This window comes from Bubalus bubalis, chromosome 1 (assembly GCF_019923935.1).
Source record: "Bubalus bubalis isolate 160015118507 breed Murrah chromosome 1, NDDB_SH_1, whole genome shotgun sequence".
Lineage (NCBI taxonomy): Eukaryota > Metazoa > Chordata > Mammalia > Artiodactyla > Bovidae > Bubalus > Bubalus bubalis.
This window is the reverse complement of record NC_059157.1, coordinates 175,942,662-175,967,833: the sequence shown is the minus strand read 5'-3', so window position 1 is coordinate 175,967,833 and position 25,172 is coordinate 175,942,662. Positions and strand designations below refer to the sequence as shown.

At 47.8% G+C, this 25,172-nt stretch overlaps 1 protein-coding gene across 9 annotated transcripts in view; it reads right to left on the bottom strand.

The window, feature by feature from the left end:
- Positions 1-25,172, bottom strand: part of DZIP1L (DAZ interacting zinc finger protein 1 like) — a 74,897-nt gene that overhangs the window by 20,485 nt on the left and 29,240 nt on the right. For 4 of the 9 annotated variants that reach the window (XM_044946779.2, XM_044946788.2, XM_044946784.2 and 1 more), the window contains exons 5-16: positions 23,643-23,764; positions 22,843-23,004; positions 18,700-18,828; positions 14,996-15,058; positions 13,533-13,673; positions 11,053-11,083; positions 9,631-9,684; positions 6,257-6,390; positions 4,175-4,367; positions 3,251-3,283; positions 1,004-1,220; positions 389-576 (exon numbers count right to left, since the gene is read on the bottom strand). In XM_044946779.2, coding sequence (XP_044802714.2) covers positions 389-576; positions 1,004-1,220; positions 3,251-3,283; positions 4,175-4,367; positions 6,257-6,390; positions 9,631-9,684; positions 11,053-11,083; positions 13,533-13,673; positions 14,996-15,058; positions 18,700-18,828; positions 22,843-23,004; positions 23,643-23,764 — 1,467 coding nt within the window. Of the gene's footprint in view, positions 1-388; positions 577-1,003; positions 1,221-3,250; positions 3,284-3,328; positions 3,457-4,174; positions 4,368-6,256; positions 6,391-9,630; positions 9,685-11,052; positions 11,084-13,532; positions 13,674-14,995; positions 15,059-18,699; positions 18,829-22,842; positions 23,005-23,642; positions 23,765-25,172 lie in introns of those variants that run through there. The other 5 variants (XM_044946794.2, XM_044946790.2, XM_044946795.2 and 2 more) reach the window with 4 other exon arrangements.

Genomic DNA, 25,172 nt, shown 5'->3' with positions numbered 1-25,172 from the left:
GGAACCAAAACTCTCCACACCAGCACACAGGGAGCAAGTGACAGAGCCCAAAGCGTGTTCAAGGACTCCACACTCCCAGTTCCTAGATGTTTACACCCTATCATCCACCTGGCAGGTCGTCAGTTCTTCTCCAGAGATCTGGTTCTGGTGGGTTAGATGGGCTGGCAGGCTGGGACCAGGCCATGGACAAGATGAAGTTCCGCAGAATTCATGACACTGTAGACTTGACAGATGGCACAGAACTGGGATTACCCCCCAGCTTGTCCACTTTCTGCCTTTGGAAAGACAAAACCTAAGCTCTATATTCTTTAAACTTTGGCTAGAAAATGCAACTGAAGCCCAGAAGCTACAAGCCTCATTAATAGTCTTATAAGAAAACCTTCCTCACCTGAGGAGGCCAGCCCGCCTGAGCCCTTGCCAGGGGACTGGGCACTCCCCTCCGAGGTCTCAGTGTCAGACCAGTCCCAGTCATCCTGTGGCCGGGGCCCCACCCTCGAAGGAACTCTCGGGGGCTGCAGGGATGCACGCGGCCCAGCATCTCCCTCCGAGTCCTCTTCAGAACTGAACGGGGGCGTACTGTCAAGAAGGAGAGGAAATGAGGAGTGCGTGAGCTGGAAGGAAGATGGTCAAAGCCACACTTCACCACTTGCAAGCTGGTTGGCCCAGAGCTGGTCCTGCCCCTGGCACCCCTGGGCCCAGACACCAGCCAGGAGTCATCTGGAGAGGGGCAGCCACCCTCTGTTAGAAGATGAAGACCCAGCCCCTCCCGGGTGGCAACTGGGGCTTGGGGATGAGTCGTAAGAGGAGGGGAGGTTCGCTCTGGCCTGGCTCCTGGAGTCCCAGGAGCAAGGGACTCCAGTATCTTCATGGGTTGGACCCCACCTGAGGCCCCTCCTGTTCACTTCTTTCTCTGCCCCTCACCTGTCTGCGGAAGCCAGTGGGGGGCCCAGGACAGGGTGGGAGTCACACCACGGACCCTGTGAGAATGCAGAGCCCAGCTCACCTCAGCCCAGGCCCTGGGGAAGCAGGGGTGCCGGGGGGTCCAGATGCTCTGGAGCGAGGAGTAGGGCTGGGCCCCGGGGCCAGGCCCAGGCTACGGCTGCTGCGGCTCTGAAGACTTGTCACGGGGGGCTCTGCCGGCTTGGATGGCTGTGCCACATGCAGGGTCCTGGCCTTTGGCTGGACCTCTTTGGTGACCAGCGGGCTTTGCTGGCTTTTGACTAGAAACACAGATAAGCACGCGTTTCAGGGCATATCCATCTGGACCCTCAAGCCCGAGAGGAGGCAGAAAGAGGCTCCAACACACTGGAAAAGAACAAGTCACTCTGTGCAGTGTGCTGCTATCACCACAGCAGATTTAATTATTTCCCCCACCCCAAGTATCCCACGGCGAGCCAAGCCTGGGGACCAGGTTCTATCAAAGACCAGGAGAGCAGCTGGTGTTCCGGGGTCGTGTCATCATTCCAGGAGACCCAGGGGAGGCCGCAGGTCTAAGGAGGCCCAGCGTGTCTGCAGCCCACCCCTGACACAATCCGAGAAGCTGGCCCTGCCAAGGCCACCTACCCTGTCTACCCAACTCCAGCAGCTGCTACTGGAGTTCAGGCAGCCTTGCAGGAAGGCCCTGATGCCACCAGAGGGCACTGTAGGACCACCTGGGCTGTCAAGATCCACACACCTCCTCCCAGAAGGGGCCTGCAGCTGGAGTGTTTCAGGCAGGAAATCAGACACAGCCCCTCCCTCTTCCCAATTACTAGGAGGGCCAAGCGTGGGGGTGGGTTGTGGTGGGGGCGGGGAGTGGGGCTGTTCTGCAGGACCCACGATTTTTTTATGCAAAGAGAAGAGCAGAGAAAGTACATCACAGGGAGGCAAAGTAAGTACTGTTTCATGAAACTCCAAAGTATGGACTGAGCCACAGCATAAAATGCATTTCTTCCTGTAGTTCAAAGTTAAAGGTGTTTGAAATGCACTACTCTCGGAGGATGCACTGGCACAGAAGTGGGCCTTCTAGGAAAGAGTAACCTAAAGGCAACTTGTTAAAGTAAACTTGCTGAGGGAAAATAATAATAGCTACAGTTACAGTGGACAGACCAAGCTAAGCACTTTACATCCAACATCCATTTAGCCCCAGACAGGCTTCCAGAGCTTCAGGAACTTGCTCAAGACCCACGATTCCATGGGAATCCATGGCAGATGCAAACCCAGGTGGTCAGTCACCCCAAATCTCAGGCTTTTGCCACTGACTAGACTACATCCCCCACCTTTGCCTCCAGACAAAGAGGCATGGTCTGAGCACAGACAGGAGGTGCGCATTTGTACAACACTCCTGGGGACTAGAAGGACAGCACATGGGGGTGCAGAGCCAGAAAGTGGCCTAAGAAATGCCAAGAGAACGGAGCTCATCCCATAGGTCAGTAACGGGCCCTGAGAAGGAACAGCCCCCCGGGGAGGGGAGAGAGACGGTGGGGGAGGGGAGAGAGACGGTGGGGGAGGGGAGAGAGACGGTGGGGGAGGGGAGAGAGACGGTGGGGGCAGGGATGCTTCCACCCCAGGTTCTGGGGCCACAGGCACAAGCGCCGGGGAGGGGGTGGCACCACGAGAGCAAGAAGCCTTTCTCTTCTCTTGGAAACCAGGACTCAGAGGGCCTTCCATCCACCCCTCCAGCCCTCAGCCCCAGGGCCTGTGCCCTCTCCTCTAAGCTGCCCCGGCCTGTGCTGGGCCCCATCACATCACCTAGTTCTGGCTGGTTTCCAGCTGAGGGGCAGGCCCTGGCCCAGATCAACTTCAGTAACGGGAAAAGTGAAAGTCTCTCAGTCATGTCTGACTCTTTGTGATCCCTTGGACTGTGGCCCACCAGGCTCCTCTGTCCATGGAATTCTCCAGGCAAGAATACTGGAGTGGGTAGCCTAACCTTTCTCCAGCAGACCTTCCCGACTCAGGAATCAAACCAGGGTAAATACTGCACCTCAGTAAATACTGCACTAAATTAAACAAATTAGGAATGAAGGAACATTTGAGGCAGAGGGCTTTGTGACAAATTTCCTTCGGTCTGAGATTTCTTTCTATGTGAAACTGAAAACTATCCTTTCCTTAGAGATTTTAAGGTCAGGTGTTTAAACCAAATAGAACAGAGTTACCCAGATCATTGATATAATTTTTACCATATTCTCATACCAACTGTCCTGTTTTCTATGTAACATTTTTATAGAAAATGATACCACTTTTAAACATAAAATTCCCACTTTATACTTACCCAAGTAATCATTTCCAGGAGCTTTCAGGGTTGCTATGTTAGTAATATTTTTCCAATGTACATGAAGAAAAATAAAGATTAAATCTTAAAATTATTGATTCATGTACCAAATAACAGATAACTAAAATCATCTTGCATACCTCCCAGAGATGTGTGGACCACACTTTGGAAATTTCCTTTGCACAAAGAGCTCAGGTTGGGTCTGCCTGGACATGAGGAGATAACACAAGTGACCCTCCTCTGACCACATACTCCCATGACTGCAAGGAGCCAGGGCATTGCCCTGCATGAGGATCTGGGACCCCTCTAGAGATGGGGGCTCCGGTGCAAAGACACAATTCCCTTGCTCCCTAAGTTCCTTGAGGACAGAGACCAGAGGGTCCTCGCTCACATACTTCAGTCTTCCACAGGAACCACAGGGCCTTTCCTTGTCACAACCCCCAGAGACAAAGCAGCTGGCTCGCCCAGGGAAGGAGTCTGAGCTCTGAGGATATGTCTGCCTGCTGAACTGGCCCAGCCTCTCATGCCCTCCCACTGCTCTAGGGCAGAATATTCCATTTGATTGATCCTTGCTTCCATCTGCAGCCCCTGTGCTGACAATACTCTGTTGGAGCCAAGTTCAGCCTGTGGTCCAAACAAGCAAAACAGTGCAGAACTGAGCTGCTGAGGAGGCCTTGTGTCTGAGCAGGGACAATGGCCCTGGTTCTCCTCTGCTTCCCTGAGGGACCCAGGTGACCACCCCACCCCTAGACCCTGTTTTTCCAACAGAGGTCTTTTTGGACTCAGCCACCTGCAAGAGCCCTATTGTCTGGACCTTCTGAGCAATGAGCAACACCCCGATGAGGACAGAGATTATATCCCTCCTCCACACAAGCCTGAACCCTCCCAGCTCCCAGTCCCAAGCAGGCCCTCTTGCCAGCTCACCTGGCACCTCGCCCTCTGGCTGGGACACCGGGGCCCAGTCCCTCTGTCTGTCCTTGACTCTGCTGGTGGCTTCCTTAATGAGCTTCTCCCTCAGGCTCAGAAACTCAGAAAACCTCCTGGCCTTCTGCTCCCGCTGGGCTTGCAGGATGGACTCCAGGTGTCTGAGGGTCTGAGCGGGAATTCCCTTGGCATCCTGGAAGACACAGAGGTCCCCTTCAGAGATGGGCTCCCCTCCTCCTTCCCTCGGCCTCTCACACCTGCTGCTGGCCTGGGAGTCGCTGGGATCCGTGCTGGTGCCTCTGGGAGAGATGAGCTGAGCATCAGGGCAGGGCGAGCAGGCTGCTGAAAGCAAGGTGGGCTAGGGCTTGGGAGCCCCAGCAAAGCATGAGCAGAGGGATGATGCAGAGGGGCTACGCACAGGTCTATCAACATCAAGCATACAGGCTGAGATGGGACGTGCCTCTCCACTATCCTTGTGGGAGACTGCCGCTTGCTCCTTTCTGTGCTTGCATCATCATCTGGCCGGAAACATTGTCCTCCGTGGCTGACAATGGTTGAAAACATCAACTGCAAAAAATCGAAGCCAGGCACCCTTCCAACACTTAATGGAAGTTTCTTGGGCTTTTGACATCCACCCTTGAGGAATAATTTAAGATTAGAAGAAATGTTTTAATCAAGTCTGAACATAAGGCCAAAGTTAGATTGAGTGGTAGTTGAAAAAAGTCAATGATTAAGGAGCATCTTTGATAAATTAAACCTAGGTGTTTGGGTTTTTTTCTTATTTTACTCTATACACAAAGTATCCTCAATGATGTGATATTCCAGCTGCCTTAGTAATAAGGTGGGTGTTTTTAATCATGGATTTCATTGATGCCTTTAATGATAATATCCATACTCTGGTTGAACAGGAGCATGAGAAAACAATGGTGTTCAAATATTAATTTGTACCAGATAGGGCTTTCAGAGCCTGCTCCACCCACGGCCACCTGCTGAGTGGGCATGGCCAAGGGTGCTACTGATGATAGACACTTCACCGCTCCAAAGGCCAGAGTGAGCCAATGAAATTCCTCTTGTCGGAAAATACGGTCCCTTTGTCCAATAGAAGATGGGACATCTTGTTTAATAGTTCCACCAAGACTATCTAATTGTAATTTGTCAAAATAATATCAATATGAAAAGTGAAAGTATTAGTCACTCAGTTGAGTTTTTTGGCAACCCTATGGACTGTAGCCTGCCAGGCAGCTCCTCTGTCCATGGAATTCTCCAGGCAAGAATACTGGAGTGGGTTGCCACTCCTTTCAGGGGATCTTCCCAACCCAGGGATCAAACCCAGGTCTCCTGCATTGCAGGCGGATTCTTTACCATCTGAGCCACCAGGGAATCCCTTGTCCACTTAATGTCCACCATCAGACCTGGACCTTCAAACTAAGGCACATCCCCTTATTATTCATTCTTATAGTATCCAATACTTCACTTGCAGAGCATTTCACAATGTTAAATTATTAAATTCTGGAAAAGCATTGTTTAGTATCTGAGTTCCCTACCATCTATAAACTCCATGAAGAAAATTTTCAGTTCTAATTCATCGTTGTATTCTCAGCATGTGTGTGTGCTAAGTCACTTCAGTTGTGTCCGACTCTGTGACCCCATAAACTATAGCCCACCAGGCTCCTCTGTCCATGGAATTCTCCAAGCAAGAATACTGGAGTGGGTTGCCATTTCCTTCTCCAGTTTTCTCAGAACCTAGTACAACAGTTAGCATAAAGGTACTCAATAAATATTTGTTGAATATGTGAACGACAACAAAGAAAAAGCAGTAGAGACACAGAGAAAGCAGCCAGTAAGTGGAGAGCACGGAGAGGTCAGGACATGGGATGACATCTCAGGAAGCCACTAGAGGAAACAGAAGAGATCACAGTGCCAGCTGTGTGGGTTTATGTTCCCGGACACCAAGGGTGCCCCACCAGAACGAATGAGATGAATAAGCCTACGCTATAAAGAACAATTGACCCTTTGTTGGTTTAAGAACGCCCTGCGTCCAAGTGGTAGGTGCGGCCCTGCCACGGTGGTACCGGAACTCACTTTCTTTATCCCCATGCTTTCCAGCTTCTCCTCCAAGGTGTCCTCCAGGACTGGCCTGAACTGCTTCAGCAAGGTGGGGTTTCGCCTCAGGGCTTCCAGCACCTTCTGCTGTCCACTGTGAGAGTCCTCCAGCTCTGCAGCACAAGACAACCACCAAGGTCAGCTGGGGTGCCCAGAACCTCCGCTCCCAAAGCCCCAGTGCACCCAGCCAGGAATCATGGTCTCCAGCCTATGACCCAGGGCCACTGACCTCACCTGAGGGTCCATCCCCAGGTTGTTCCTCTGGGAATCTAGGCAACAGACCCTCCACCCACCTTTGAGATCCTCATCCCCGGACCTTCAAGATCTGGCTCAGTCCTGTCCCTGGTTCACTCAGAGCTTTCGGGCTTCTAACTCCCGACAGCAGCTTGTTCCCTGGGCTCCATTCTTCCTCCCCTCTCTCCCCACCCAAATTTATTGAGTATAATTTACATACTGCACTGTATACATTTAAGATGCACAGCATAATGATTTGATTCACATTCATGATATATGTATACACATATATACTGTGGACAGACAGCTGCCTGCTCCCCTCGAGTCCACTGTCTAAATTAGGCGTTCTCCCTCCAACTATACACAATAGAATTGCATGGGTTTAAAGTACAGATTCTCTGGCCCCACCTTCCAGCGTCTGATTCCACGGATCTGGAGAAGGGCCCTGGAATCTGCATTTTTACTTGCTCAGATGATTCTGATGGAGGTGACCCACAGACCAACGCCTTAAGAAATGCTGACCCAGTGTGCGTGCACGCTAAGTCGCTTTAGGCATGACCAACTCTTTGCGACCCATGGACTGTAGCCCACCAGGCTCCTCTGTCCATGAGATTCTCCAGACAAGAATATTGGAGTGGGTTGCCATGCCCTCCTCCAAGGGATCTTCCCGACCCAGGCATCAAACCTGCGTCTCCTGCAACTCCTGCATTGCAGGCTGATTCTTTACCGCTTAGCCACCAGGGAAGACCTACTGACCCAGAGGGTAACGAAACAGGCAATTAAAATACAATGTGATTACTGCTATAAAGGGGCTGTCCAGGGTGAGTCAGGGAAGACCTCCCAGAAGTGCTCTTCAGGTCTAATGCCAGGGGCCACTGTGGTTAGAGGTGGACCAGCCTACTGACAAGTAATATGAGTGTGAACAGGCCAGCACTGGGGACACGAAAGAAAACCCTCAAGGAGCTCAAAGTCAAGTAGTAATCTTATCCCTTGGTTGCTTATTTGAAACACCTGGGCTCCATCCCAAGCTAAGCACATCAGAATCTTGGAGGGTTAGCCCCAGGCCTTAAGATCTATTTGTGAAACTTCCCAGATCTTCTAACAACAGCCACGCCTGAAGACCAATTGGTCTAGAGCAGCGGTTCTCAAAGTGTAGTGTAAGCCATGGCATGGCAGCCACCTGTCACTTATTAAAAACCCAGATTCTCAGATCCCCACTCCAACCTGTGTGTGAGTTAGTCACTCAGCCATGTCTGACTCTTTGCAACCCATGGACAGTAGCCCACCAGGCTCTTCTGTCCATGGAATTCCCCAGGGAAGTTGCCATTTCCTACTCCACCACTTCAACCGGACTGAATCAAAACGTTAGGAGGTGGAGCCCAGCAGTCTGTGTTTTAATAGGTCCTCCCTCGCCCCCAGGGTCAATTCTCTGCTGAGTCTGCACAGGGCATGAGCCCCAACTGGGCTGTATATTGAAATCAGCGTTGGAGCTCTGTGTACTACTGCTGCCCGAAGCCCTGCCCCCTGTGTGGTGATCTAGGCAGCAGGCAGCCGGTTGCTCCTCCAGAGTTGCAAGCAGCCCAGGAGATTCTTAGTGTGCGACCATTGCAGAGAGCTGTGGGACCCACAGAGGTCCTCAAACTTGAGCAAGCACCAGAGTGCCTGGGAGGGCAGGTGCAGACAGAAATGGCTAGGCCCTGCCCCAGAAGTTCTGATTCAGTCTGTGCAGCCTGGGACTTGAGAATCTGAAAATCTGCATTTCTAGCCAAGTTCCCAGGGGATGCTGCTTCTGCTGGTCTGACACTAGAAGAATAGAAAAGCAAGTGAAGAGGAACAGCAGAGTCTGACCAAGGTCTGGGTCCTCCCTGCAACAGGATGGGGTGTGGAGGAGGTGGGGAGGGGTCCCCCTCACTCGGTGACCGCCTCCTAGAACTCTGTGCCCCACTGGAGGATTTGGCTCATCCTCACTGTGGACCTTGTGTTACTCAGGGTTACCTGTATAACTTATTTTTACTACTATATTCCAAGGTTAAATGCACTGGGGTGGGAGGGTAGCAGGGGACTGATTAAATTTTGGTTCATCCATCCAATGGAGTACTTTGAAGTCCTGAAAAAATAATGGAGCAGCTCTATATAAAGGGATAAGAAATGACCCCCCATATGGTTAAGAAACAACCATAGAACAATATGTATACTGTGCTCCCATTTAGGAAAAAGGAAAAGAACGCATACATGTATGTGCCTGTGTTTGCACCAAGTGTCTCTGGAAAGAAACGTGACAAACCATTAACAATAGAATCTCTGGGCGGAGACTGGATGGCCTGGCAGGAGGGAGACCTACTGTGCACCCTTCTGCTTTTTCTGCCAAAAGCATAGATGACTGCCTCAAAAGTTAAAATTAAAACATTAAAAAACAACAAAATGCCCCATGATGAACTCTCTGGTGACACAAATAAAACCCTTTCCTCAGCTCACCTGTTGGGTCACTCTGGAACTGTCACATCACAGCCGGGCTGGGCGTGCAAGCCTGGTCAGCAGGCCGGCTGTGAGCTCTCTCTGATCTTTCCTGGGAGTTCCTCCTCCCCGACTCACCCAGGAGAGTCTATTTTTTTCACTTCTCCTTTGCATCCCCTGGAAACATTCAGTTGAGAGCTCTGCAAATCGGAGTCAGTCACTGAACAGAGTGAATAATAGTGGCAGGCTCCCAGGGCTCCGCAGAGGGCGCCGAGGAGGATTCCTGCACATCAGGTTGGCCGGTGTGATCTGCCTGCTGCATGCTCGCCACGCAGAAGAAAACTGCAAAGGTCACCTAAGCCCACACAGTGAGGCCACATCCACTGCTCTGGGTCATACCAGGCGAGAGGCGGTGGGGGGGGCACCAGGGATGGGCGACGCAGCAGGCGGCTCTGGGCAAGCCACTGATCCTCTCTGAGCCAGGGAGAACCAGGAGGTTGCACATGTGTGCCTTCATGTCACGTGCCTGACAAGCACGGGGTGGTTAAATATTTACCGCATATCCCTAGTTCCCTGCACCCAGATTCAGGCAGCCAGATCCAGTTAAGTAGAGACAAACTCAACAATGAAGAGGGCAGCCCCCAGGGAAGAAATCGGAGCCTCACCTTCCTCGGAAGAGTCCTCATCTGTATCCACAGCCTTCGGGCCTTCACAGATCCCTTAGGAGAGCAGCAGAAGTTAGTGTCTCCAGGGCCTTGGGCCCCACCCCCACCTCAGAGAAGAGCCAGGACAGCATGTGAGTGCAGGCCAGAGACAGCAAGGACTCGAGTCGGTCCTCTAGCAGACAGGGGCAGGACAAAGCAGTGGTCACAACCATGACCTGGGAGGCAGCAAGATCAGAATCCACATTCCAGCTCTGTCCCTCACTGGCTGCCCATGACAGAAGCCCTTGAACTTCTCTAAGCCTCAGGTGCCTCTTCTAGAAAATGTGGACAGTCATACCCGCCCCACACTAAAGTGTGGGGACAAAGTGCTGAGACAATGGATCTGAAGTCTATGACACACAGCTCTCATTAATGGCTCACCCCAGCCCTGGGCTTCCCAGGTGGCTCAGTGGTAAAAAAAAAAAAAAAAAAAAAAAAATTGGCTTGCCAATACAGGAGATGCAAGAGATGCGTGTTCGATCCCTGGGTTGGGAAGGTCTCCTAGAGTAGGAAATGGCCTACCCACTCCGGTATTCTTGCCTGAAGAATTCCATGAACAGAGGAGCCTGGTGGGGTCGCAAAGAGTCGGACGTGACTGTGCAACTGAGCACACACGCACACACCCCAGCCCCAGCACTCAGATCACAGCCTTAGAATGGCGCCTCTCCGAACTGGTTGCAAGACTGCAAAAGAAACATCTAACCTCAAGGCAGAGGCTGGGAAGGTGTGTGGGTTTGCCAGAAAAGGCAGAAGGGAAGCTACAGGCATAGGGCAGCAGAGGTGGGATGGAGTCGGAAGGTTTCACAAGGGGCTAGCTAGGTCCTCCAAGCAGGCTGGTCCCCCATAGGTTACTGTCGCCCTTTAGACATCAGCACCTGCATCTGTCAGACACGCACACTAAGAAGCACGCACGCAAGATGAGGAGGGCAGACTCTAGACAGGCATATTCACAGAGATTTGGGGTCAACTTGCTGCAGGATGGAAACAAGGTAAAGTTGGATGGAACTGAATCACAGTTGTGGTGAATTAGAAAGAGCCTGTTCATGAGCCCTGCCTCTCCATCCATCACCTCCCGCCCAGGGTTCTCACCCCCAACCCCACCTCATGTCTCCACCGTCCTACAGAGAAGAGCAGGCCAGGCAAGAAACCCTGCTACCTGCACAGAATGCCTTCAGCATGAACCTGGGCTGGAGCCCTGTCTGTCCTGGAAACAAGCATCTTCTCACCCTCCCTTGTCCAGCCAGAGAGCCTGATGCCACAGGTCCCTGAGCAGCTGCCACCGTCCTCATCCTGTACATTGACTGGTATAGCATGACAGAGACAGGAGAGGGGACCAGAGGCAGGACAGACAGGAGACAGGAGAGTCTGAGACAACAGACTTACCCTCCACCTTCCGGAGAGACATGGCCTGCATCTGCAAAGACATGGAACAAAGCAGGTTATAGGCAGCACGGGGCTCTGCTGTGAGCGGTGGGGCTGCCTAGCTCTATAAAGAAGGGACGGCCAGTGTTTCCACACCATCCACTGTGAGCTGGAGCTCAGAATACTCTGCCCTGGCCCCACAACATACCTCCTGCTGTGCAGATGTGAGGGCATGGCGTCAAGACTGAACAGTGGTAATCAGGTTGGCACCATGCTCCACTTTCCCATGGTGGGGAGGCAAGAAGGCCCCTCTACAGAGAGGGACTGTGGCCTGAAGGACAGGAACCCCATGCAAGCAGAGGGGCACAAGCACACAAGTAACCTCAGCAAGGACAAGGGAGGCGCCCCCCCGGAGATGTGGGCTCTGAGCTGAGTGCCCCCTGGGGGGAAGGGGGCATGATGTGAACAGCCACTGACTCTCTGTTCAACCCCTCTTTTCCAGGAAGTGCCTCTTCTTCCTTGGTTTACATAGACACAGAAAGGACAGCCCCTTGTGACTTTGTGACCCCCACACCACAGCCATAGCTGACTGTCCAGGTTTGGGCAGAGAATTCTGGATTGGTAACATGTCAACTCAAGAGCTCTGGGCAGCTAACTGGTTTGAGTTTTTATTTTCTTTGTTTGTTTCTTTTGCCACATGGGGCAGACATGGAGTAGAAGCTGACCTTCACAGGGAAAATCAAAACAGTTACAGAAGAAGGAACAGAGACATATCACAGAGCAATGACTTGACCACATTTCATGTCTCTGGATTCAATTTATTCCTAGACTTAGCTGTTCCGCTGCCTTGAGCTTTCTGAGAGACCTTGTTGAACCTTATGACAAATCTCCTCTTCGGCTTAGGCCTGAGTCACTTTCCACCACTTACTGATGAATGATTCATCCAACGTCCATTTCTATTCCTCCTTTGCTTACCTCTATCCTAGAAAGTATAGAGCCAATTATTTCTTTTCTAACCTCCCTCACAACTATAGTTTCCACAGTTTTGACTAGTAAAATATAAGTAGAAGCCTTGAGAAGAGCCTTTCATCAACTTTCTCCATTGAATATGGTTGTGATGGTTGGGGCTATGGCAGCCATTCTGCAACTATCAGAGTCAAGCCTAAGTCAATATGCCAAAGTGAAAATGAAAGTGTTGGTCACTCAGTCTCTGACACTGCAACCCCATGGACTATAGCCCATGAGGCTCCTCTGTCCATGGGATTCTCCAGGCAAGAATGCTGGAGTGGGTTGCCATTCTCTTCTCCAGGGGATCTTCCTGACCCATAGATCAAACTGGGGTCTGTCGCATAGCAGGCAGATTCTTTACCATCTGAGCCACCAGGGAATATGCTAAAGACGGCAATTAAAAAAATAATAATAATAACAGTCTAGAATTCCAATGGCATAATGTTGCTGCTAAATCAAGTGTGACCTCTTTTGGTGTTACAATAAAAATAAACACCGGTTAACCTATTCTGTTATATTTAGCCAGTGGGTTCCTAACTGAAACAACTATAAATAAGAATTCTGGTAACAAAAGGAGGAAACCTCCAGGCAGCCACAGCTTTGAAGAGCTAAATGTGTTAGGGGAAGTAGTAAAAAAGAAAAGCAGCAAGGAAGTGGGTTAGATATGTTGACAGCTGGAAGAAGAGAAAGGGACAAATAGCGAGAGGAACAGTGGATTAGATAGTGACAGTGGGTGTTCCGCCCAGGAAAGCTATGGGCAGGGTGGTTCACGGCAAGGACCTGAGGCCACAGCAGGGCCCAGCTGGGGACAGATACACGTCTCCACTGACCTGGGGCTCAGAACGGGGAGCTGCACCCGAACTGGGCAGAGAATGGTCCACATTAGATGAAGAGTCAGAGGGGTGGTTTTAGAAGAAGGGTGCTTAGTAAGTGATGTCTTCTCGTCATACTAGCTTATCTAACAACCTCCTCAGAGGCTGTTAACTTAGGAAAAAGGAATTAGTTAAGAAATGGTGTCTGAGAACACAGCAAAAGGAGCACAGGCTTCGCATTCCACCTACCTGGCTAGGGTTGAGTCTCACCCCTGTCATTTATAACATGCATTGTGTAGACTCAAGCGAGGTGCTTAAGTTCTCCAGCCTGCCTCATCATCTGTCAAAGGAAGCTGGGGAGAAGGTAATGTCTACCTTGAAAGGCAGCAGTGAGGTTTACATGGAGGAATAAGCAAAGTATTAACCAGGCGCTGGCATTCACATGGTCTCTGCTGGTACTGTGAACCCACCAACACAGCCCCTAAGGACAGCAGTCACGTCATTCTCATCGCTTTCTGCCCCTCAAGTCTGAAGACTCTTCCCTCTCCTCAGAGACCCTAACTAATGAGACGGGAGCCAACAAGTCCAAGAGACTCTAAGGAGATCCTCACAGGGAAGGGGTCTACGGCTCCAGGTCCCGGCTGGGAGGAGGGACACGCCTACGAGGAGGGACACGCCTACCATCTCCTCCTGGGAGGCAATGAGCCTGGCTTGTTCCTGGAGCTGGGTGCGGAGGGCATGGATCTGGCGCTGGGCCTGGGCGGCTGCTTTCCTCTGATCCTGAGACAGGGTAGCCTGGAGTCTCTCGTTCTGCTTCTGCAGCTGGTGGCACAGGGTGGCCGGTCAGTCACATGTCTGCAGGGACCTCTGAGAGCTCAGTACCTGCAGGACCTGCACCTGCAGGCAAACGCTGGCCGGAGCTTCACCTGAAGTAGGTGGAGGGTTTCCAGACCTGGGCGAGTAGCTTTCCAACAAGACTGACTTCCTTCCTATTTGAGGACATGTTAAGTGGTACCTGAGAAGTGAGAATTGACTGCAGGCCCCTAAGCTCAGGGCAAAGGCTCTCTGTCAGCTGTGTAACCCATGGAAGGACAGTCAGGTAAGCTGAGGTCATTCAAAAATCATCAAATGGGTGCTTTTAGGTGAAGACAAAAGACGAAGGAAATGTGGTTACAAGCCACGTCTGATGTAAGAGCAGAGAGAAAATGACACCACTTATTTCTGCATAAAGAACCTCTAGAAGAATACAAGAAAGCAATAAAAGTGGTCACCTGTGGGGTGGGTGTCGGGGATAGGTAGATGGAAATGGAGCAGAAGTGAGACTACTCCATGTACCTTAATATAGTTCTTCTGCTCTTTGGAATAAACTTGAATGCATTTCCCATTTTTTAATTTTTCAAATAATAAGATAAACCTATCAGGGACTTCCTTGGTGGTCCAGTGGTTGAGACGCTAAGATCCCATAAGCCACATGGAACAACCAAAAAATAAATACATAAAGATTTTTTTAAAAAGATAAACTTATCAGAGGGGAACCACTTGAATGGGGGGCCATCCATCATGCACCAGACTCAGATCTAAGCACCTTTACCTTCTGAGCTTTCTGAAGCAGAACCTAGGGCTCTTCTTAACTGGCTTCTTCTTCCACTTGCCTTCTCCTCAGGGACATTTTTATATAAGCTGGTTTCTCTGTCCTGAGGACTACTGCTCTCTCCCCACTGGTCTCAGTGTCTGAACCCTTCCATTTGAGCTACCCCTGAACTATCACTGAGGTCCACAACCACCCGGATCTCTCCTGGGTGGGGTTTCAAAGGAGGGCCCAAACACTGAATGACCAGGCTATTCTCTGAGTTTTATAGCACAGCCCTACTTAGAAAGCCTTAAGCAGTCACTGAAGAGGAATCCATGGAGAAGGATGTGCTGGATTCAGAAGAGAAGGCCTTGAGGCTCCTGCTCCCAGCCAGGGAAGCAGCCCTCTGGGCAGCTGACCCCTCTGTGTATTGACGGGGGTCAGCAATGGGGAACCGTATCAGCAACAAAATATCTGCCAACCAGTTCAAGGCAGGGGGCAAAGGATGGGGAGCTGAAGGATGAGAGGAAGTCACGGGAAACCAGGCTCCCCAAGACAGTCCAGTGAGACCTACCTCTCTCTTCTGAGCTGCATGCTCTTCCTGCAGTGCCTTCATTTTCCTTCTCCATTCTGTTTTCTGAAAAAGATTAAATGCTTATCAAATGGGCCCCTCTAGATATTAAAATATAGTACAAAGCTAAAAGAATTAAAATGTACTGGCTCACAGAGTAGGCAGACAGAGCAGTGAAAAGACTAGAAAGCCCAAAGATACAGGGCAGGGGTGGGGCGGGGGGAATGGAATCTACTCTGGGGGAAGATGCATTATTGACAAATGGTGTTCAAACAAGTAGTTAACTACTTGAACTTGGATTGCAAAAAAATACGAACTTGTATCCTTATTTCACATTTTAAATGAAAACAAATTCTAGGTGGTCAAAGATTTCATCTTAAAAAATGTAAGAGATGTCAGCAAGATGACGGACTAGTAGGTTCCAGTTCTCAAAATACCCACAGATGAGAATACCTTTATGAGAGCTCGGGAAAGCAGCTAGAGGTCCTAGCACCTTGATGAAGCAAAAAAATCCAAGAGTGGATACACTGAAGAGGGGAAGAATAGTCTCACCTTACCTGTGTTACCCCTCACCCAAGACAGCACAGCTCGGTGCTAAGAGAGACCCCCTCAGCCCACAGTCTCTCCCACAAGGAAAGTGAGTGCAAGCTAGCACCTGACTGCCCAGGGCTTGAAGGATGCTGCCCAGGAGGCCCACTTCTGTCTCACTCCACCAGAACGGAGGGAATCGACATAGCTGAACCGGTTTTCAGCGCTGGCACACAGATCTCAACGCCAGCTTCACATCCTACTGGCTAGCTTGTGGACACCAGAAGGTGTGGAGGAAGAGAAGGAAAAGTGTAGACTATTTGTATGTAATCAAAGTTAAGTTGTTTCCAGCTTAAAATAGAGTGCTGTAATTATAAGATGCTTTATGACTGGAAAAGGTCAGTTTTCATTTAAATCCCAAAGAAACACAACGCCAAAGACTGTTCAAATTACCATACAATTGCACTCATTTCTATGCCAGCAATATTATGCTCAAAATCCTTCAAGCTAGGCTTCAGCAGTACATGAACTAAGAAATTCCAGATGTATAAGCTGGATTTAGAAAAGGCAGAGGAACCAGAGATCAAATTGCCAGTATATGCTGGATCATAGAAAAAGCAAGGGAATTCCAAAATAAAAATCTACTTCTGCTTGATTGACTATGCTAAAAGCCTTTGAGTGTGTGGATCACAAGAAACTGTGGAATATTCTTAATGAGATGGGAATACCACAACACTTTACCTGCTTCCTGAGAAACCTGTATGCAGGTCAAGAGTAACAGTTAGAACCAGACATGGAACAACAGACTGGTTCAAAATTGGGAAAGGAGTACGTCAAGGCTGTATATTGTCACCCTGCTTATTTAACTTATATGCAGAGTACATCATGAGAAATGCCAGGTTGGATGACTCACAAGCTGGAATCAAGATTGCTGGGACAGATATCAATAACTTCAGATATGCAGATGATACCACTTTAATGGCAGAAAACAAAAGAGGAACTACAAAAAAGATCTTCACAACCAAGATAATCACGATGGTGTGATCACTCACCTAGAGCCAGACATCCTGGAATGTGAAGTCAAGTGGGCCTTAGAAAGCAATACTACAAACAAAGCTAGTGGAGGTGATGGAATTCCAGTTGAGCTATTCCAAATCCTAAAAGATGATGCTGTGGAAGTGCTGCACCCAATATGCCAGCAAATTTGGAAAACTCAGCAGTGGCCACAGGACTGGAAAAGGTCAGTTTTCATTCCAATCCCAAAGAAAGGCAGTGCCAAAGAATGCTCAAACTCCTGCACAATTGCACTCATCTCACTTGAGTGGGGAAAATTCTTCAAGAGATGGGAATACCAGACCACCTGACCTGCCTCTTGAGACACCTGTATACAGGTCAGGAAGCAACAGTTAGAACTGGACATGGAACAACAGACTGGTTCCAAATAGGGAAAGGAGTATGTCAAGGCTGTATATTGTCACCCTGCTTATTTAATTTATATGCAGAGTACATCATGAGAAATGCTGGGCTGGTAGAAGCACAAGCTGAAATCAAGATTGCCGGGAGAAATATCAATAACCTCAGATATGCAGATGACACCACCCTTATGGCAGAAAGTGAAGAAGAACTAAAGAGCCTCTTGATGAAGGTGAAAGAGGAGAGTGAAAAAGTTGGCTTCAAGCTCAACATTCAGAAAATAAGATCATGGCATCTGGTCCCATCACTTCATGGCAAATAGATGGGGAAACAGTGTCAGACTTTATTTTTTGGGGCTCCAAAATCACTGCAGATGGTGATTGCAGCCATGAAATTAAAAGACGCTTACTCCTTGGAGGAAAGTTATGACCAACTTAGACAGCATATTAAAAAGCAGAGACATTACTTTGCCAACAAAGGTCCATCTAGTCAAGGCTATGGTTTTTTCAGTGGTCATGTATGGATGTGAGAGTTGAACTACAAAGAAAGCTGAGCGCCAAAGAATTGATGTTTTTGAACTGTGGTGTTGGAGAAGACTCTTGAGAGTCCCTTGGACTGCAAGGAGATCCAACCAGTCCATCCTAAAGGAAATCAGTCCTGGGTGTTCATTGGAAGGACTGATGTTGAAGCTGAAACTCCAATACTGGCCACCTGATGTGAAGAGCTGACTCATTTGAAAAGACCCTCATGCTGGGAGGGATTGGGGGCAGGAGGAGAAGGGGACGACAGAGGATGAGATGGCTGGATGGTATCACCGACTCAATGGACATGAGTTTGAGTAGACTCCGGGAGTTGGTGATGGACAGGGAGGCCTGGTGTGCTGTGGTTCATGGGGTCACAGAGAGTCGGACACGACTGAGTGACTGAACTGAACATTAGATCCATGCCAAATATCTTCAAAGCCAGGAGACTGTCATACTTTCAAAGAATAGTTTTCAACTGGGTTGGACTCAGTGAGGGCAATGGTGTCCAGTAAGATACACGGCTGAATGTATTTTCAAAAAACTCCCTGGAAAATCTGACACTGCACATTTGAATGTCACCAGCCACACCTGAGAACCCTAAGAACTCTACTCTATGCTTTCATTAATTGGCACAAGGTCTGAAATATAGAACTGTGATGTCTTTAATCTCCCTAAATCACTTTGCCAACAAAGGTTCAAACAGTCAAAGCTATGGTTTTTCCAATAGTCAATGTATGGATGTGAGAGTTGCACCATAAAGAAGGCTGAGCACTAAAGAATTGATGCTTCTGAACTGTGGTGTTGGAGAAGACTCTTGAGAGTCCTTTGGACTGCAAGGAGATCCAACCAGTCCATCCTAAAGGAAATCAGTCCTGGGTGTTCACTGGAAGGACTGATGGTGAAGCTGAAACTCCAATTCTTTGGCCACCTGATTCGAAGAGTTGAGTCATTGGAAAAGACCTTGATGCTATGAAAGACTGAGGGCAGGAGAAGGGGACAACAAAGGATGAGATGGTTGGATGGCATCACCAACTCAATGGACATGAGTTTGAGCAAACTCTGGGAGATGAAGGACAGGGAAGCCTGGCATGCTGCAGTTCATGGGGTCACAAAGAGTCAGACACGGCCAAGGGACTAAACAACAGCAACCACCCTAAAACCAGAGTGAAAACAAGAAACTCTGTTGGGAGACAGCACATTTCTTCCCTGGTTCAGGAAGAAAGGCATGGGATCTTGGCTCACCTGAATTTCCATCTTCTCCTTCAGAGCCCAGAGCTCCTGAGCCTGCCTGAGTCGCTCCTCAGGCTCCTCATCCCGCAGGGACCCCAGGTTGGACTTCATCACACTGTGGGACTGCAGTGCCTGCAGCTTCTGAAAAGGCCAAAGTGTAGTTTCATTCGGATGAAGATCTAATCGTGACATTATCTTTTATACCCTGAGCGGTGTCAGAAGGGCATACTTACCCCAACCACAAAGCCCCAACTTGAACTTACTGGGTATCTGCATGCCTGCAAATATTCCCATAAGTCCACACTCCCCTTCACTACGGTTCTCCTAAAAGCTCAGCTCTTGCACAGGAGAAGAAAATCCCATCAAAGAACACAATTCAAGAGTGTCATTTCCGTTGCACTGAAATTCTGCTGTACTTCAAGCCCAAAACTTGTCTGACAACTTTCCCATTTCTTCCTCAGTCTCAAATAGGCTAAAGAGAATCAGACTCTCAGAGCCTTGAGGAGGGTCTCTGGCATTCCAGACCACTCCCTGAGGACTCCTGCTCCTCTTCCAACAAAGAAAAAAATCTTGGCTGTCACCAAGAAGGCCTGGAATTTTCACAGCTTGGAGTCATGTCACCAATGCCTAGTGAGTGCTTCCTGAGTTAACAGTTCCTGAGCTAATGTGAAGGCAAAGGTAAGGAAAAGTGGATCAAAGAGAAGATACCTTTCCACCTCCTCCCCATAGTTATGTTTTTAAATAGATCACTACTGTAGTGACAAAAGCAATCACCTACCTCTCTATTACCATACAAAACTCACAGACCCTATTACAGCTTTAGAGAACTGTTAAGCCCCTGAGTTTAACTTCACATTCTTATTATCTTTAACTCTTCTGCTAAAGCAATATTGGGTCCAAATGTTAACCATTTCCCATACAAAATACAGTAGTGCGTTCTCAGTCATGTCTGACTTTTTTGAGACCCTGTGGACTGTAGCCCACCAGGCTCCTCTGTTCATGGGATTTCCCAGGCAAGAATACTGGAGTGGTTTGCCATTTCCTTCTCCAGGGGATCTTCTTCAACCAGGGATCAAACCTATGTCTCCTGTGTCTCCTGCATCACCAGGTGGATTCTTTACCACTGGCACCACCTGAGAAAATCATTTCTAAACCCCTTGAATATTTTTGTAGCAGTAAATGCTTTATCAGATGTATGCACAACTTTCAGCCTCCAACGTGTCACTTCTGTCTTCACACAGCTGCTTATGACACACTAGAGACCGGCTTTCTTGATGTTACAAACCATCGTGGTGCTTTCCTTTCAACTGGGGCCTCCTTTGACAACTGGACTTAACCTACATCTAATCTAAAGTTCTCTCTTTAGTCAGATGATTTAGCCGAAGTAAGCTCTCTGACTTCTGTAACAGGGAAAAGGTTATGAGAACAAATATTTTCAAAATGCACTTAGCTCTCACTGGCACTCCAAACATCTCTTGTGCTTTGAAAGTAGACTTACAGTGTTTTACACAATCATTCTAAATGCAATCTTACCTGTTTTCCCCACTCCCAGAATTTTTTAAAAGTAAACTAACAAAATAATTATCCAAGTACACTGAGAATTTTGTATCCAGTTTGGTTCCTATACTTTAATAAAATTAAAATAATAAAATTTCAGGTGAGAGGAGATGAGGGGAGACGCACAAACACAAAAATTCAACAGAAGTCATCCTACAGGGGAAGACAAAAAAATGGATGTTCCAGTTTAAGACAATGCAATCCTGGTTAAAAGGAAACCATGGGTGGTAATAAGAATTATGTCCTTATTCACCACAACTCAAAATTTCCTAACAGATGTAACCTTTTAAATTTTGAGTACGTGGCTTATGAACAACAACTCCAAATTTAAATCAGTTCCTATTTACAGAACGTGTCTAGTCAGTGAGCAATGTCAGGGGAAGCGTGGGAGTCAGAAGTTCAGATGAGCTCAGAGATGATGAGTGTGGAGCTGGGGTCAGAACCATGACCACATGGTGGAGCAGCATCCTGTCTTCCATAAACCATCCCTGTCCACGTTAGGGGACCATTTAGGATGGGAGGGCTCAAGTCCCTACACATACACATACATGCATGCACACACACACACCCTTATCTCTTGTTTCAACCCCACCACCCTCCATCCTTGGTTTTCCATCTCAGATTGAGAGGATGGATCACTCAAGGCTCCCTGCATATCCTACAACAATCCCCTTATGGAAAAACTGCCTAGGTGTTTCTTTAGGCAAAATGTAGAATGATCGTGAGAAACACTATTAGACAATTCTGAAAATACTTCTCCTCAAACCTTTTCCCTGATACAGCTCCCCCAGTGACTCAGCGGTAAAGAATCTGCCTGCAATGCAGGAGACTCAGGAAAAGCGCTTGATCTCTGGGTCAGGAAGATCCCTTGGAGAAGGAAATGGCAACCCACACCAGTATTCTTGCCTGGGAAATTCCATGACAGAGGAGCCTGGCAGGCTACAGTCCATGGGATCCCAGAGTCAGACATGACTGAGTGACTAAAACATAACAACATTCTGAAAATATTTTTCAAAATGTTTCCCTTACACAGGTTTATATGGGAAGATACAGTCCAGGGATAATTTTAATAAGTTTTTCGTAAATAAATTTGATAATATATCCAGTAGAGGAGCAGAGCTTTGAAGTTTAAGGAGCTGGGTTCAAATCCCAGTCTACCTCTTAAAACAGCTATTTGGGCAAGTTATGTGGCCTCAATGTCTTTGCTTGAAAAGGGGGAATGATAATAGCTTTTCTTTTTTTTTTTTTTAAAGGCATTTTATTTTTTACCTTTTGTACTCACTGTGGAGAAGGAAATGGCAGCCCACTCCAGTGTTCTTGCCTGGAGAATCCCAGGGACGGGGCATCCTGGTGGGCTGCCATCTATGGGGTCACACAGAGTAGGACACGACTGAAGTGACTCAGCAGCAGCAGCACTCACTGTGCAGCATGTGAGATACCCAATCGGGGATCAAACATGCACCCTGTACAGTAGAAGCCTTACCCACTGGACCACCAGGGAATTCTTTTAAAAAATAAATTAGGGAGGATTTCCCTGGTGGTACAGTGGATAAGAATCCACTGCCAATGCAGGGGACATAAGTTCAGTCCCTGGTCCAGGAAGATTCCACATGTCGAGGAGCAACTAAGCCCCTGCATCACAACTACTGAAACTGTGTGCCCAAGCTACTGAAGCTTGCATGCCCTAGAGCACGTGCTCCACAACAAGAGAAACCTCCATGATAAGAAGCCTGCACATGGCAAAGAAGAGTAGGCCCTGCTCGCCGCAACTAGAGAAAGCCCATACGCAGCAATGAAGACTCAGCACAGCCAAAAATAAATAAATTTTTTAAAAGCAAACTTAGGGACTTCCCTGGTAGTTCAGTGGTTAAGAATCCACCTTGCAATACAGGGGACACAGATTCAGTCCCTGGTTGGGGAACTAAGATCCCATAGGCTACAGAGCAACTAAGCCTGCATGCTGCAACTAGAGAATCTGCACCACAATAAAAGATCTCTGGGTGCTGCAACTAAGATTTGATACAGCCAAATAAATAAATCTTTTTTAAAAAAAGAAATGAACAAACTAACGACATGCCTACCTTTAGAATATTAGAGTTGTTTGGTTGTTATGAGAATTAAAAGCTAGTGTATATAAAGAACTTTGTACAGGGTAGAAATGTTTCAGTAAATCTTAGTTACTATGTGACTCCACAGGCCCCAACAGAGTGCCTGCTTGTAACCAGCACTCAGCAAATACTTGTTAGAAGAAAAATGTTTCCATTTACATTTTGCCTCATTTCTTGTCCAGTGAAGCCCTTTGCAAAAATAAGCATAACATCTCTGGAGCTCTTACTATAATATATGCCGGATAATGTTAGGTATTGTTGATGTGCTAATTTAACCCTTTCAGAAACCTATCTTACAGAAAGGAAACTGAGGCAAAGGAAGGTTAAGTAACACGCCCAAGATCACACAGCCAGTATGTGATGAAGCATGGGTTCAATACCAGCCACTGCCCTCTTGTGTCTGAACTCAGAACTAGTACAAAGAAATAAACGTGAACAAATAAGCAGGTTTTCAGCTAAAGAACTCTGAGAAGTCTTTTAGGTTGGGTACCTCCTCTAAGGTAGAGTTCTGGTTGGCAACACTTTTAAATTCATCCCAAAATAATTTTTTGAGCTTGTCTATTTCCCCATATAGCTTGGCCCGCTCTTTTTCTTTCCATTCATCAAATTCTTTCTTAGCTTCTGCTTCCCTCTGGCGAATGATCTCTGCTTCCTACAAAGAAAAGCAAGAACAAGAGAATCATTATTAATTCTACACTATGGCAAATATTTTCTAAGAAACTGCCAGGGCCCCTTTTCCATGTAACTCACTATGGAGACCCAAAGAACATTTATCCCCCAGTCCCCAGTGTTTGGACTGGGAGTGGAATTAGTCTTAACTGAACTGTAAAGGATGGGGATCACGTCTCTTCTCTCTTTATATTCTTCATGATGCCTGGCAAGGAGAGATGAATGAATAAATGACGGAAGGCATGACGCAAGTGTATGTATTTTCATTCTACAAATATTTACTGAATGCCTCCTCTGAGCTGCCTTCTGGAGTTTACCCAGTCTTTATCCTCCAAAAGCCAACAGTATGTTGTAAGAAGTTAAAATTCAGGCTCAAATGCCCTCAGAGGGTGCAAACACAGGAAGCTGCAGCTCTCTTTTGGCCACACAGTTCTGGCCAAATAATTGAATTTTCCTTCCCAGACTACCTAAAATCACTTGGCACATCCAGGAAGACACCATCCTAGCCCTGACTCTCAGCTCTGGGAAACAGCCAGAATGTCAACTCTGGGATCTGAGCACATTACGGGTCCCCTGGCCAGTCCGTGACTGAATCCCCTGGCATTCCTCCTCCACGCCCACCTGGAGCTGCCGCTGCCTCTCCACCTCCCTCTGGGCTTCCAGCTCCCCTTGGGTCCACTTCAGTTTGGCCCGTAGCTCTTCTAACACCTCCTCCACTGGCTGCTCCTGCTTCCTCTGCTTTCCTGTGGGATCCACGCAAAGCGAGGGTGACCAGCATAAGTCAGAGTCAGTGGTGTGTACAGTTCCTTGTGTGCAGTCACACCTCAGTCTGAGACCAGCTTTGCCACTTCCACTGTACACTGACTCTGGGCAAATGACGTAACCTCCCTGACCCTCTGTTTCTCCAAAGTGGAAAATGGAAGCAATAACAGCACCTAACCCAGAGGGTCAGGAGGAGAAGGGGACAACAGAGGATAAGATGGTTGGATGGCATCACCAACTCAATAGATATGAGTTTGAGCAAGCTCTGGGAGTTGGTGATGGACAGGGAAGCCTGACGTGCTATAGTCCATAGGGTTGCAAAGAGTCGGACATGACTGAACAACTGAACTGAACTGAATTGAACCCAGAGGGTCACTGTGAGGATGAAATGTGATAATGCCAAGTGCCTAGCATAGCACCTGGCAGGACAGCCCAATACATGTGAACTATAGTTGTCATTTAAAATAACTATTTTTTAAATATGTATTTATTTTTGTTTATTTATTTGGCTGTACCAGATCTTTGGTTGCAGTATGTGGGATCTAGTTCCCTGATCAGGAATCGAATCTGGGCCCCTTGTATTGGGAGCTGGAATCTTAACCACTGGACTACCAGGGAAGTCCCTAAAATAACTATTTTGACAGTACTTACAAATGGGAAATATGAATGCAAAACTGGTAGAGTAACAGAATCAGGATACCAAATAGTATGTACACACTGATTATTAATACAAAGAGGGGAATTTAAAGTAATGATAAGAACTGTAGTTTTAAGTTCATTCTTTTCAGTAATGTAGTACAGTTCAAATGTGTAGTTTTAAATTTCAAAAAAAAAGGCACTGTGCACTATGAAGAAAACTTGAATTATAGAAGTGTGGTTTCTAACTAAACCACATACTGATAAACTAAGAGTTAAAGGTTAATGAAAAAGATACCAATTGTACTTGGACATCTGTTACTTTTAAAAGTACATTTAGGGATTATTAGATGGTACTTTTATTAAAACTTCAAGCTTTTTTTTGAAAAGATATATGGCTTTTCTCAAATGGGGCTTTTTAGAAACAAGCAACTTTTAGATGCAGTGAAAATTAATTTGGATTAATAAAGTGATTTGAGGGACTTCCCTGGAAATCCAGTGGTTAAGATTTAGGGCTTCCACTGCCAGGGGCACAGGTTCGAACCCTGGTTGGGGAACTAAGATTAGGCATGCCATGTGGCACCACCAAAAACATAAAATAATAAAATAAAAATAAAGTGATTTGAGGTGAGTCTGGAATGGGAGAACTGCAGTATCTGAGAAGTCAGCTGCCTGATAATAAATTACTGAACATTAATGTAGCCAAAGTTGTCTTAATTGTTGTTGTTTTAGTTGTTAAGTCACGTCCAACTC